This window comes from Rhineura floridana, chromosome 14 (genome assembly GCF_030035675.1).
Source record: "Rhineura floridana isolate rRhiFlo1 chromosome 14, rRhiFlo1.hap2, whole genome shotgun sequence".
In the NCBI taxonomy this organism is placed as follows: domain Eukaryota; kingdom Metazoa; phylum Chordata; class Lepidosauria; order Squamata; family Rhineuridae; genus Rhineura; species Rhineura floridana.
Window position 1 is genome coordinate 36178833 of NC_084493.1, and position 15621 is coordinate 36194453.

Consider the following 15621-nt stretch of genomic DNA (forward strand, 5'->3'; position numbering starts at 1 on the left):
AAAGTTAAAGTGAGCATTGAGAGGCCATCTCATCCTTTTCTTCAATGTTTCCCCACAGAGACAAACTTATAGCACTTATAGCAATGTTTGACATCCTAAAGATGTACAGATATGCGCTATGTATTCTGTGTAACCTCTCAAACCTCACTCTAACAAGTATCAGTTGCAGTTGGTTGCAAGTGTCAGTTGCAAAGGTGAGTAAATGCTACCACCTTGTGGAAAGCAACAGAAAACAGTTTAAGAGAAATTAACGGAGATGTGGGAGGAACCTCTAACCACGTGTCTCTTTGTAGGCAGAGTATTCCAAGTGTGTTTTTTAATTTCACAGTGCAATTTCTTTAAATATTATTTAGCTGTATATCAATTTGGTAACTTCACCTTATCGACTGTTTGCCATGAAAGCCACAATGAGCTGCATATAAAGTCTTTTTATTTGGCAATATTACACATATAATGACAAAAATAAAGAACACATGTACAAAAGGTACATTTTACATGTCCTATAAGCAAAACACTTACTGAACTAGACAAGACTTTTATATGCTAACAAATGAGCCAGTCGTATAGGGTTGTGCCCTTTTTACTGTTCTAAGTAACCCTACAATGCTATGTAGGAATTCACCCTAGGGAAAAAAAAGACCCTCTCCCCCACGTTTTCTTAAAAAATCAGTATTTGGTAGCACACTCCCGGCTTATGGAGCTGCCTTTTACCAAGGCAAACAACTCTATTGGCCATTAGTTGATATGGATTCACAGAGCAGCACCTGATTTATGAACAAGGCAGATAACACATTAAATATGATTTTTCTTTGCTTAAAACCCTTCATCATTGATTGACAGTTCATAATTCCAGAAGAATAAATCTAAATTCCCCAAACTACAAATGCAGGCAGTATTGTTAGCAATTTTTGCCATGCTAATGCTAAGCATATTACCAACAAATCAACAGCGAAGTGAATGAATGCAAGACTGCTGCATAAAACAAAATGCTTGCAAAGGCAAAAAAAGAAAAAGACTTATTACAGAAAAACAAATGGTCATACTTAGGGAATACTGAATTCTAGATAGAGATCTTTTCATTTGGAAAAATAAAATAAAAATAAAAATCTGGCAGCATGAACACTTGATTTACTATCCGGTCTGCAAACAAGACTTGTTTAATAATAGTATCCCAGCTGCAAAAGTGCACATAGGCTCTTGCAAACAGAGTCCTCCTAATGAGTTACTGCATAGATTCCCCACAAACACATGTGCCTTGTTGAACTGCAGCCTAAAATTCAGCACAGGATTCAAGTGCTGGAACAGAAAGAATTATTTTACCTGTTGATCTAACTTAAATAATAGTCAGTCTACATAGACTAATTTAGGTTTAAATTATCATATTTTGTTGCATGAAGTACACTGTGTTCTTAAACCCATTTGTTCATTTTTCTGTATGTAGCCAGAACGTGCATTACAAACTTGTGCCAGTCATCTCCATCCCAAATAATGATATACTTTAAAACCTAAATATATGCAATGTTAAAGTAATGAAAGACTGTTTACTGGCTGACATGAATAAAGATACCATTACTAATACAAATGTACCTTCTTGTACCTCTGTTTCCTACTGTGCAACTAACTGAATTGTCAGAAATGAGTGTAAATGATGACTCCTGAACCAAGTCAAATCCTGTCGTATAAAGTCTACTGAAAGATCAGCAGAAAGTCACACAAAAACTTGAAAGCTATTTTAGCTGCTTCCATTATGAATACAATTAATTCTCAAATAAACATAGAAGAGATACTTTAAATAAAAAAATACATTGTCTTCTGTATTTCACATTACTACCACAATCATTTTTCAGCATTAAACATTTGTTTCAATATACCCAAGGAGATGTGAGGGGACGATTTAGTTCATTTGCTCAAACAATTGTTCATTTAAGATTCATTTCCAACTGTAGCAGAATGAAATAATTCTGCTGAATTTTTAGTGAAACTGAAAATCCAAGCAGATGGAATGATTAAATATAATTAATTATATAGAATTGCATAATTATAGAATTAAATATAATTCTGTATATCTTTGGAGCAGAAAGATGCCAACGATAATTTCTGAGCTATTGGTCTAAACGGCTAACCCCCACTCCAAAAAGCACCATGAGGAGCATCATGCATGGATGTACCTACATGGTTTCCATAAAATCCATTCCCTGAAAGGCCACCTAAATGAAGGATGTTACTATTACTAAGATGGTGTCTGTGGTCTGCTTAATTTCAGAGATGCTTGTTTCACCAACTTCTGCTGATGTCTTGTTGCTTGCGCTTCATCAATAGCATGACAAATCCTCTGTGAAGCAAACAGATGTTTATTACTAGCCATTAAACTTCACAAAAGACTTCATGGAAAAACTGAATAAATATTTATTGAAGAGATGTAAAAATTTGAACTTAGCTCCATTACAAACAACGAGAAACAAAAATTAGGGGAATCTGAGAGGCATGGAGATAAGGGTCTATAACAGAAACTGCCTGCATCAATTCAATAAGATGCCCTAGTTCATGGGTTCTCAAATGTTCTGCCTCTAGGCCCCACTTGAGACAGCAGAGAATGACTGAGTTCCACCAGTCACAAAATGGTGGCAAATGGAGACAGAATTTGGCATAATCACCTAGCAATATGGATGTTGAATCTGGAAGTTTCAGTTTCTCATGCTTTCTCAGTAAGTTCTCTTCAGTTCACTTCTCTACATTTCCTATCAGACTGTGATTTTTTAAAAAAGAAGTCCTCATGAAAATTCAGCAGCATCTTTGTGCAAATTTCTCTTAATACAGGCATATCCCGCTTTAACATTCGCAATGGGACCGGAGAGTACACTTTAACCGAAAATAAACTTTAAGTGAAGCAATTGTCTTCACTTGTACTGCACGCAATCACCACTAGATGGCAGCGGCGTCATGCCAATAAAGTGTACGTTATTGCGAAGCACGCGAACGTTAAGCGGGGTATGGGGACGTATGGCGCATGTACGTTATAGCAAGGCAAAGTTAAGGGAAGCAACATTAAGCAGGGTATGCCTGTATACACATCTCTATATGCAATTTTGCCTAATATACATATTTTTGCAATGCAATTTTCCCTTGTATAATGTATTTGTGTCTGCTATTTTCACTAAGATATGCATTTTTACGCACACTTTACCTTATTATATGCATTTCTTTGCATGTTACTTGGCTAGTGAATTGCATTGCAAAATTCAGGGAAGTGTGAATTTTGAAGGATGGCTGTGTTTCACTTCGCATACTGTTTCAAAAAATGTGAATTACATAGGTTCACTTATAAATGCGAACTTAATGAAATTTTCCCTCCATTCCTAGCTGGCAGTCACTGACATCACTTTCTAATGAGATCTAACCAATCTTTGGAAATTGCATTTTCCTTGTGGCAAGGAGTTTCGTAGCTCAGCTTTCCTCATGTGCAAATGTAAGTACAGACATTGCACTGGAGGTATTGTGATTCAGCTTCCCTATTTTAGCCTGAATTTGCTGATCCAGATGTCCTAAGTGGAGAAGACTTTTCCTTTTAAATTTTCCTTCCCACCCTCTCAAAACATTTTTACCCATCTCCTGTTATTTCTTCTCCTATTCTCCTTTCACACTCATCTTGTATCTCATTCCTCCCCCAGCCCCAATTGCCCATTTCTTTCATCCCTCCTCCCTAGTCCTTTTACATTAACTTATTTCTCCTATAACAGCTCTCCTCTCTTTCCTTTCTATTTTTAGATTAATTATTTAAAAAATATTATTAAAAATAAATATTAATCTTTTATCTCACTTTCTAACTTCCTTCAACACCTCCTCTGGCCCTTTCCCCTCAGAAAAGGGAATGGTATCACATGACTCTGCCTGTCCTGAGCAGTTGATGCGAGACAATCCATTTTTAGATGCCTCCCTCACATTGCACTGAGGTGGCCCTCAAGCCAAACACAGAATTTGGGACAGTGTTGTGTGTGTGTCAATCTGTATCTCAAATGAGACTGTAGACAGGGTGGCTTTTTGGGAAGATTTCACTACCACTGAAATTTCACCACCACTGAAAATGAAAGTCCAATGTCTTAGAGAGGCCCAATTGCTGCTGGAACAGACAGTTAAGAAAGAGAGGTTGTTGTTTCTTTAGCATGATGCTCCTCAGTGCCTTCAACCCCATGTTGTAAATAATTATGGGATTATTTTTTTAATAGAGAAAAATGGAGGCAATTCAGTTCTCTAAAACTCAAGCATGAGGAAGAAAAGGAACTCTTCCCTTCTTCCAATTTCTTGATAAAAAAACTTCAAGGGTGGAGGAAAAGCTGTTATTCTATCCTAAGACTATTCAGAAAGGCAGAGGTACCTTGATCTCAGTGCCAAAGTGTGGCGTCCACATTTGAAGTGAGAAGAAGGATTGCGGACAAAGAGACCTCATAGTGAAGTTCAAATCCACAATATTTGTGGACCAGGATGCTGCCATACTTTCAGATACCATGTTTATACTTAAAATGTTAAGCCATGTAAGATGCTGAAGTATTTAGTTCCAGTATCATTACCTGGGCTGAAGCGGCATTCTTGAGCTGGATTTTCTTGACCAATTCTTGTCCTGAACTCTCTCTTTTGTGAAATGTTAACAGCCCTTGGTCCTGTTAGAAAAACCAGGACAATTTGAAAGGACTGTAAAAACGTTAGTACCTGCCACTACTAAAAATGACATTGTCAGATCACACTTGTTATGGCGCTAACTCTGGCCATAAATTACTTATAAAAGAAAGATAGTCAGAAAGCTATTTTATGTGAGATGACACAAAACACTAAAGTATTAAATTATACATTACCACTTACGCATCAAAGTATGTCCCCCCCCCCACTTGTACCCATTTCTACCTATTCATCTTCAAGTCCCAGGAAAACTAGTTAGGAAAAAAAAACTTTCAAAGGGCAAACTGTTGATTCTTTGCTGCACTAAACTAAGACCATATTTGCATGCTATGATAAGCCATAAACCACAAAAGAGCAGCAAGCTAGTGCATACTGCTGAATTGCTCCTGTTGCACTCCACCTTTTCTTGAGCTGGGAAGAAGAAATCATGAACCTTGGCTTGCTGTGGCATGTGAACCAGTGCTTGTGGTTTATTTCTCTCCAGATCAATCATGATGGCAGGCCAAGGTTTATTCTTGACATTGATCATAGCTTACTTAGGAGAAACAAGCCTCAAACACTGCTTTGTACATCATGGTAACCCAAGGCTTGTGGTTTGTTGGTCCTGGCTTGAGAAATGGCAGAGCAAAATGGGAGTGATTCAGCAGTATGCACTAACATGATGCTCTGTTAAGGTAAGCCATGGTTTACCGTGACATGTGAACAGGGCCAGGGTCTTGCAGCATCTGAAACAAATTTATTATGGCATAAGCTTTTGAACTGGAGAAAGAATCACATTTTTTTTCAGCAATGAATTATATTTTGATAGCTAGGAAAATGCAAAAGTCCATCAAGTGCTTGAGTTATTGGCAACATGTCTGGATCCTGCACAACTTCATTGTGCTATATAAACATCTCACCTGGACAGACCCTGAGTGAATAAAGGGACTCTACAGATCATGTAAGATAAAGAAAGACATATCAGTTTGACTTTCCAATGCTTCCTAGAGTTGCCAGAAATCAAATAAATTTTAAGCAATTTACTTTAAAAACTGAAACCATCAATTCCCTGAGGGTTATTCAATAATAAAGTATTTTGTAACTTTATTATGGTTACCAGAGCATACATGGATATGTTTCTCCTACCTTAACAAAGATATGCAGTACGTTTTCATCCACAATTGGTGGCTGTGTAAAATCTTCAAATAAATAGTCCCAGTCTGTTGTGTACCCTAGAATCTCAACCTCCTTTATGATCATTACTCTCCTAGATGAAGATGGAAACATTAATATTTTCTCTTTAGTAGAAATTAAGTGTTTGGTACAAAAAGCTCCACAAAAAGCTGCTCAACACATGAATATCTATTTCTGCAGACCATGCATGTGACACAAGACACCTTCAGGAAGGTGAATAGTTGTAGCCACAAAATTGTTAAAACTATGCCTGAACTTAAGTTGCCAAATGAAGCATGCCCTTTTGCTCTGATGTATGAAAAAGAGTGGAAGGAATTGTATCAACATATGCCAAAATTTCAAGGAGAAAAGCTTTGCCTAAAAATGAAGTGATGGAGTGAGGAAAAGAAGTGAAATTCAAATATCTGGTTCCTTGAGGGGGCTTTCAGTTAAAGATAATGAAGGCATGTGGCAAAGAAGGAATACACGTTAATATCCACATTGGAAAGGGACCATAACTCAGTGGTAGAGCAGCTGTTTTGCATGCAGGAGGTTCCAGATTCAATCCTGGACATCTCCAGTTAAAAGGTAGATAATGTGAATGATTTCTGGAAGGACATGGAATGCAAATCAGAGAACAATACCAGTCTTGTTATGTCTACTATATGGATATGTGACATTTTCTTCATCATGAGATACAGCAGAATCTGGTTCTCAAGTAGAGATCAGCAACTGGCGGCCCCAGAGCCACATCCTGCCCTTGAATACAACCATCTGGCCATTAGATGCCAATTCACAGGCAAGAAAGAGTGGTGGTGGCTCAGGCAAGTCCAACTGTAGAAAAGAGAGGACTGACCCATCGCCTTCCATGCCCTTATCAGAAAAAAAACAGATTCCTAGAAATTCTATCACTGAAACGTGCTTCTTCCCACATTTAACTTAATTTCTCATGCAAAGATTAAAAACAAAAATTTCCACAAAGGACTGAAATATAATCCCAGTTCAATGTAACTCTTTACATAGTGGAAGGTTTTGCCTTTTGATTAGCTTAGATTGAATGAATTTTCCTTAAAACACTGATTAAATTCCACTTGTTTTGCCAGCACAATACCTGTTAGTTACTACAATGTGCGCCTTTCTGCCTCCTGGAATAGCACAGTGGTATTGGAAGCTTTCTCCTACCAGCTTCTTGATATGAGAATTCTAAAGCAGGATGGGAATAACAAAAGACTGGGATCAGAATGACACATCTTTAGTCCCAATTGAAACTTTAAACACATACATGAGGTACCACTTACAAGTCTTGGACCCTCCCAGGAGACAATTCCAGTGGATCATGCCCATTCTTTTGTTTGAGAAAGCATAGTTAGTGTTTGGGAGCTGGTTAGATTTGCATAGTGGTTTAGAGGCCAGAATTGAATCCAATATTGATGTTAATCTTGAAGAATTAAAAAAAAAGTAGCAATCTGCATAATAATTCATTTGCCATTTTTCTCTGAGCAGGCCATATATTGCAAGATGTGAGTGTATAAAGTACCCAAAAGTGATAAAAAGAAAAAAGGGTTAAGGAAAATACAATAAACCATCACATTAAATGTGCCTGTAACAGGGATATGTTTTTTGAGAAGAGCAACATGCAGAGTCTGTAGAACTGTGTCTGTGATCACGTAAAGAAGTATAATGTAACCTGCAACATTAATTCAAACAGGCTTCAGCTTTTGTTTTCCCCATGTCTGAATTTTATTTTCACAAATCTGAAGTACATCTTTCAGTTATAGAAATCAGATATAAAACCTTGCAATACAGAAAAGGGGGGGGAGGGCACATATTCAAGTGTAAATCTAAGCTGTCAGATAGCAGCATTTGTTATATCAAAACCCGAAGCTACAGCTGTCTAAACATTATTTTGAGTTTTTATGAGCTAATGCAGGGGTCACCAACATTGTGCCTGTGGGTACACATGTCCCTACAGAGGTCCCCACCACCACCACCACAGTTAGGCTTGGAAGCAGCTTTCTATCGTAGCCAACAGAATGAGTTCCAGGTGTACCGTTTCTTGAGTCTGCAAATATTCTCATGGGCCCAAAAACGGTTAGCAACCCCTGAATTAGCAAATGGGCAATTTATAATTTTATTATATGATTTTTTAAAACTAATGAAGACAAAGATACAAGATAATTTAGTAAGAGTAAAAATAATAAGAAGCCTTCTCAAGAGTATGTAAAGGTGAAAGACACATTTGTGAATGAATTCTAGATCCTGTAACAGAACTTGCTATAGTTGCATCGACAAAGATGTTCCTTAATTTAAAAAAAATCCTCCAAGTAATATTCACCTTGTGACACACAGTCCTATGAGTTGTGTAAAATTCCTGCCTTCTACCATGTGGCTCCAAGCAACCCCTCTCCTTCCACCTTATACATCCTTTGATTTGTCAATCCGGGTTAAACTTTCAGGGGATGTCAGAAGTAAACTGATTTTTTTTCTCATAAAAGAAATATTGAGCAGTTTATGCAATATGGAAGTTTTAGCAAGGCCAGGAACAGCTCTCTCTTCACTCAGGGATGAGATAGGTGCAAGTGTATGGCTGGCAAGAGAAAAAGGATGCGCTTCTGCATGGCTCCCAGGAGATCACAATGAAGCTCAGAATGCTAGGAGTGGAGAATGCAGTCTGATTCAGGACTCCATCTCTCCAAAGCAGGGAAGCATCCCAACCAGATGCCCCCCAGACATTTTGGACCACTCCTATCAACCCCACGCAGCACAGAAGGAACTGGGGAAGGCTGCACTAAACCAACAGGAATCATATTCCACCCTCGAAACTTTTAAAAACCTTTTTTTATAAAAAAAAGTTCTCACAAGTCCTTCTATGCATGGTGTTATGTTACACAGAACTTCTATGACAATTACTCAATAAATTACTCAAAACATTTTAATATCAATATTAACAAAAGCATAATTAAGAATGGGATTTTTTTTCCCTTTAAAATATTTCTCAGAAGACAGAAGGCTCTCCCATCAGTTGCCACATGAGAGCAACTCAGAAGTACATGAACAGGCAATATGTTTTACTTTTGGGGGGGAAAAGGGAGCTGTGCATGATTATTTTTATATTTGTTGCCAAAACATACAGGGCATTTTTTTAGTCTTTATTAACAAAATCTAGCAGGTATCTACTGTTCAAAAAGAAAATGCATACAATTATATTACAAAAATTATTTTCCACAGCATGTTTCAATACAATAAAGATCTATTGTCTCCAAACATACCTTATTTTTAATCAATACAGTATAATATTCATGGAAATATTCATATTGAAGATCATAAAAATTCCTAAAAGTGAATATGGCTAAACAAAACAAATGGTTGTTTTTGAGCATCAAGGCATCAATGTTATTTTCAACTTCCCTCATCCTGGGATGTATGTGTGTTGAGTGAAAAAACAGACCATTGACCATATAACACTTAACATCCTACATCCAGCCTCTCTTGCAAAAATAGGGAAGCATGAAGGAATAGCCTACATTCATGAATTTGCAATGGCTTGCAGGATATAGCAAAATGATTTTATCAAATATACTTTTTTCACCCAGTATATAAATAACACTGACACTTCAACTAGTGAATAGTTGATTAACACTGTCCTCGATCTCTATTTGGTCTTAAATCCAGAAAAGCATCCAGCAAGAATTGGCACATTAAATAAGAACAATAGATATAAACTCTTTCCCACTTCTAGTCACCCCCCCTCCCCAGTTTTCCCAGTGTGCTGCTAACCTCAGGGATTAAAAAAAAAATCCCTGTCATTTGAAATGGGCAGTTTAAAAACTTCGTATCAGTGATACTTAAAGGGCTCTGCAAGAAGATACTGTGAAATGGATTCTTATTGAATCATGCCCTATATTTTAAGATATACCACAGCAGATAAAGATTAACTATAGAGAAAGAATGGAAACAGCAGACTCCATTATTCCAGTTGTTGCTGCGTAAGCATGAGGGAGAGAGGAAGAAAGAAGAAACATGTTAGAAGCTGATCAGGTGGTGTAGGTAACAAATAGGAAGGCAGTAGACGGAAAGGTAAAGAACAAAACTTTCCATTTTTTGGGTACCTATTTCATTTTTGGCTTATGAGGGATCACCAACGAACCATTCAAGATGAATGGCAATACTGTGTTATTGTTCTCAGTATATGTCCCACCTCCCAAAATATTAACAAGGGATATGCTTCTGGCCAATGTCAAAATTAAGTTGTGTGTGGTTTAAAGAAATAAAAAGAACAAAATGAGTCATATTTCTACATAATTTCTGAATTGCACCCATCTTTCTCCAAGCCCAGAATGGCACATGTATGGTTATTCCTTGAACCTCACAACCAGACTGAAGCAAACTATGTTAAGAAAGAAGGGCTCAAAGTCACCCGATGAATTTTGTGGCTGAGCAGGAACTTGAACCCAAGTCTCCTCACTCCAAATCCAACACATCTATTGACTATGCCGCTTGGTTCTTGATAACTCATCACCTTCCAATAAACCAATATGTTGTGAAAAAAGTTGCAGGTTACACTGGGCTCCAGCTTGCATTGGTTTGTTTCCCAGGCACAAATATATGGCCATTGCCAGGGTCTTAGATATAGTGATGCAGATAGCAAGTGAACTCCCAAAGGTAAACTAAGCAAGAGAAAAACAACTCATCTTGATCAGGGATATATGATAGTCTAAGCCTAAATCGGACTGTTGGTCTCACCTGAAAAGTAGTTTTCCCAGGTATCATGCCATCAGGTAGGTTGTAGCATTGCCTAGTGTCTGAAGACAACAATGCACAAGAATCATGACTTGGATGGCTCCTTCCAGTCCCTGCTCCATTCCATTCCAGATGAGATTGAAATTCTTCCCCAGACACAGGACGAATACAAACCACAAAGAGGAAAACAGGAAGAACAATACATGCAGAAGGAGCAGCAATGTTATCTGTTGTAAAGTCTTGACTCACAACGCCAGCATAGTAAACATAAGCATAGCCACACAGGAACTGTTCAATATTTTTTAATACAGGCAAACACAGTAAGAAATTTGCAGGGAGGATCCTGATGGCATGATACCTGGGAAAGCTACCTTTCAGATGAGATGAACACTCTGTTTTCCTTGGGTAGTATGCCATCAGGTGGGATGCACCAAAGCAGTACCAGCAGAGAAGGTACCCAGGCTGCCTGTACACAAGACACTGCTTGTTGCAGAACATGCCTCCCCAAAGAAGCTTCAGCTGAGGCGTAAAAATCTATTTTATAGTATCTGATAAATTATATCTTCTTCTGGAAAGGACTGCCTGAACAAGAACGACAAATACATGGACTAGGCTTTGCTATTAAAAATAATATTGTGAAGCTCTTGTCAGAAGTTCCTATTGGCATTAATGAACGACTCTCAACTCTCCAGTTAAAACTTGCCATTAACGTCCCAAATGGAGGTTGGCTATTATCAAAGGTACTATGGACTTCGAAGAAGCACAAATACAGGGCGAACGGAACAAAAGAGGTAAGTAGAAGGCACATCAAACAAATCCTCATCGTGACCATCTTCCATCTGGAAGCCTATGTCCTCACTGTGGGAGGCTGTGTGGATCCAGAATTGGCCTCCACTCACTTACGGACCCACTGTTAAAGACCTTATCTTGGAAGACAATCTTACTCGGCCACGAGTAATCACCAACGATGAAGAAATGAATGAATGATTGGTGGCAAATGCCATCCTGGTGGCTACAGACAGAGTAGAGTGTGCTCTGATGTTACGAGGCACCAGAAGCTTGAGAGACTCATAGGCCAGATACAAGCCCACAACCAACAAGACAAAGTAGAACTTGAAACTTTCCAACCAAATGTTCTCAGATGAAAGGACTCAAGCAGTGAGTCAGTCAGACAAATGTCTTGGGTATGAGCAAGGTAGACTTTGAGGGCTCTACAAACATCGAGGGAATGCCAGGATTTCTCTAGAGGGTGTACAGGATTGGGACAAAATGATGGTAGAACAATATCCTAGTTGCAATGGAAAATAGAACTTACTCCAGGTTTAAACAATGTATCAGTGTATAAAACAATGGAGTCTTTATGAAAAACACACAGATGATGAGGTGAGGACAAGGCCCCCCACTCCCACACTTGTCTCACCAAGGTGATGGCCATGGAAAAAGAACCTTGAAGGAGAGGACCTGCAAAGGCCCAGTTCTGAGGGGTTCAAAGGGAGGTTGCTGAAGGGCCTGCCTGGAGGCTAAGATGGTATCGATGACCTCCCCTGAAACACTGGAATGAGTCAGCTGCCATCACTCAAACACCAAGCATTTCAGTCTCAACTATTTTGGATCTGGATGCCAGACTGGACCTGGTGAAAGGAAATTCAGCCTTATTAGTAATGTCCATGGTTGGGCAACCGACAGGCAGAAGGTCCAAGAACCATGGCTGACATGGCCAGTCTGCAGCAAGAAGCACTACTTGGGCATGTTCCAGATGAAGTTTCCTCAATGACCAACCCAACAAGGGCAATGGTACAAAGGGAACCAGAAGAGGGTTGACTGACTGTGTTTGCCTGTTGATGTCAGAAGTACGGGGAAGCTGTGCATTGTGGCTCAAGGCAAACAGATTCACTTCAGAGGGCTGAACTGGCTCTGCAGACTCTCATGGCGCAACTTGCTTCCTGCTCAGCCAGTCCACCATGACATTCAACTCTCCACTGAGATGTTCTGTCCTCTAAGGCTGCAGGTGATGCTCAGCCCAGATAAAGATGAGAGTGGCCTCTGCTTGAAGACTTTGGGAATTAGTGCTCCCTTGATGGTTGAAATGCACCTTAACACAAGCGTTGTCAGTCCGGATCATGACATGGGATAACTGAAACATTTGACAAAAATGAAATAGAGTGAGACAGAGTGCCCTCAACTTCAATCAGTTAATGCTGCGAACCTCCTTGGCTGCAGACCAAGTGCCCTGAACAAATTGGGAACGGCAATCAGCCCCCCAGCCAATTAAGCTGGCATCCATCATGATCAAGGTCCTGACTGGCTCCTGGAATGGGGAGCCCTTCTGAAGATTTCAGGTTGACCTCCACCACCAGAAAGAAGACCTGAGGAAGCGAGAAAGACAGATCCTTCTATGTCTGGAGTTGGCAATGTCCAGGTGAAACGGCAGTAGTGCCTCTTGAAGTAGACTTGTATGGCAGCAAGCCCAAGGAACAATTTGGATCGTCGACAAAAACATATCCAGTGTTTCTGCAAGAATCATAACATCGGCTGCTTGGTGATGCATCAAGGAACCACACCGTGTCTCTGATTAATGTGATTCGCTCCGGAGACGGATAAATCATGGCTCATGCTGTGTCCAATATGGCCCTCAAATGTTGGAGTCATTGATTTGGGGAAAGATGGCTCTTATCCAGGTTTACCAAAAGCTGTGGTCCTTCAGAGCTGCAGGGTGGGGTGCACGTGGGCTGCTGCCTGAACAGAGTTGCCTGCTTGGACCAGCAGGTCATCCAGGTATGGGTAGACATGAACACCTTGGAGCTGAAGATCAAATTACAGGGTTTTCAAATAGTGTGGCACATAATACAATTCACAGTGGGACCGCCTGGCATCCAGCTGTTTTGTGGAATGCCTAGATTTGGAGGCAGTTTTTGTAACCCCCTGCTTAGAAGCTTTATGCTTGAGGGAAAATTTGGAGGCATATGTGGAAGAAGGCACAGACTGAGAAGGTTGTCCATGACACCAGGCTGGATTACAAGATCTGCTGAAGTAGCTGGAGCCTCCATGATATACTCACATACAGTAGAGGGGTGCAGTATTCAAATAGCAACACATGCACTGGACAAGGGGTGCAGTGGTGGAAAAGGTAGCCAGAAGACACACACACAGTAGATTGGTGTGGTAAGGCTGCAGAGAAAATCCATTCAAAATTGCTTTGAATTTTTTTAACAATGAAACAACAATTAAAAATAATGAAAATGTAGATTTTAAACTACTCTAACCCTGTCCGACATGGTAAGGGGAGAGTAAGAAAAATGGAAGATCACAATCAACAATAAGGAATTGGAGGAAAAACGTAGGAAAACTGAGAACAAAATGGCGGTGGGAGAAAGAACATGACTCACACAAAATGGTGACAGGCAGCCGAAAAAGGCGGCTATTTGTGGTGGACACAGTCAGATGGGAATACCAAGATTGTCTCCGCAGACATCAGTAGGCTGCTTCACAGCAAGACCTTCAGGGGGAGAGAAGCTACTGCTGTGACCTTTAGCTGAGAAAGGGCCACTGACGCAAACCCTTAAGGAGGGAAAGCATGAAGAACTGCAGCCAAAAGTCCTTCAGAGGGAAGAGAAGCCACCTTTACGAGCTTTGGGAAACTAGTAGCACAGCCTGGGCCCCACTAAGGAACCAGGGCTACCACCACTAACCCTGCTGAGGGGAAGGAGGGGACAACGGATGAGGCTGCAGCCGAAAGCCCTGCGGGGAACAGAGAATGAGAGGAAAGAGGAATGAGAACTGCTGGGGCTCACAACTGGGTGGAGGATGGAAGGGTGAATGGAGGGAAGGGGCAGACAACAGCCTACCCCCAGGAACAAAGGAGGAAGGTGGAATGGGGCAGGAGCTGCCACAGACCTCAGAACCAGACAGTCACACACTCATCCAACTAGCTCACACATGCAGACAATCTCTCTCAGACACAAACTCATGACTAAAGTTGAATAAGAGCAAAAGAGCAACACTAAGCTGAAGAGATTTGCCTTGGACAAAGGCAGGGATGGACTGGAGCAGGGACCTGAAGGAGCAGTCCAAGACTTGATTCCTCTGCATTCCTGCCTTTGGATGCTAGGTGGTGCTACAACCCACCTAATGGCATGCTACCTGGGGAAAACATGAATCCTCTGTGAGGTATAAGGATTCTTTTCTCAAGACAATAATGCAGAATTTTAAAATGTATTTTGCCACACAAACAGAACTCTTCATGGATGGTCAAGCTCTATGGTAAAGCACAAGAAGGAATAGATCACACCTACCTGGGCATGGCTAGAATATTATATATACAAAATCCAGAGACAGAAACAATAATTTAGGTGTGGAATAAGTCTGACAAAATACCTTTTGAAAACAAAACAATTCCTTGCATTTGCAGGTAAAATTTCTACCACAACATCTAGTTGGGCAATGCCTATTGCAAAATATGTGAATACTTCAAATACATTTATCACAGTTTTCTATGTTTAAAGCCAATATATCAAAGCATACCTCAAATAAGTCAAACGCCTCAGCTTCACCCCTATCATAGGGGCGAATGATGCCATCTTCACGTATGAGACGTGGAGGGCGGAGATTTGATACTTCTTCAGTCGATTCTGCCACCCTGTCAAATATCATTATGAACAATGCAGATTTCCATTTTCTATGCCCTACATTCATTTTAATTTTTATCATTTAAGTTGTCAGCTTAAACAGTTTTCAAGACTGTATACTGTTTCCCATGCAAGTTGAACACTAGAAGAATCAGTTAAAGCTTTCAAGGCAATGGAAATACTAAAGGAGAATTTGCCACCCTGAAATCAAATTACCACTAGTAGCAGAGTTTTCAAACAGGGCGGCACATAATACAATTCATAGTGCTGGTTAAGCCCTTACCTGACTTGGGACTAAATTATCTGAAAGACCGTATCGTAACAAAAATAAATAAAATATGAGCCTGCCCAGGTTTTAAAATATTTAGGAGTGGCTCTTCTTTCTGTCCCATCAACATATGAACCATAGTTGGCGGGAACTTGAGAGAAGGCC

The 15621-nt window shown here is 39.9% G+C and overlaps 1 protein-coding gene across 2 annotated transcripts in view; it reads right to left on the reverse strand.

Moving 5' to 3' along the window:
- Positions 1-431: 431 nt before the first annotated feature.
- Positions 432-15621, reverse strand: part of VPS13C (vacuolar protein sorting 13 homolog C) — a 225398-nt gene continuing 210208 nt past the window's right edge. For both annotated transcript variants that reach the window (XM_061595881.1, XM_061595880.1), the window contains exons 79-83: positions 15085-15199; positions 6935-7026; positions 5797-5917; positions 4566-4655; positions 432-2332 (exon numbers count right to left, since the gene is read on the reverse strand). In XM_061595881.1, coding sequence (XP_061451865.1) covers positions 2231-2332; positions 4566-4655; positions 5797-5917; positions 6935-7026; positions 15085-15199 — 520 coding nt within the window. In that variant the 3' untranslated portion in view covers positions 432-2230. The remainder of the gene's footprint in view (positions 2333-4565; positions 4656-5796; positions 5918-6934; positions 7027-15084; positions 15200-15621) is intronic.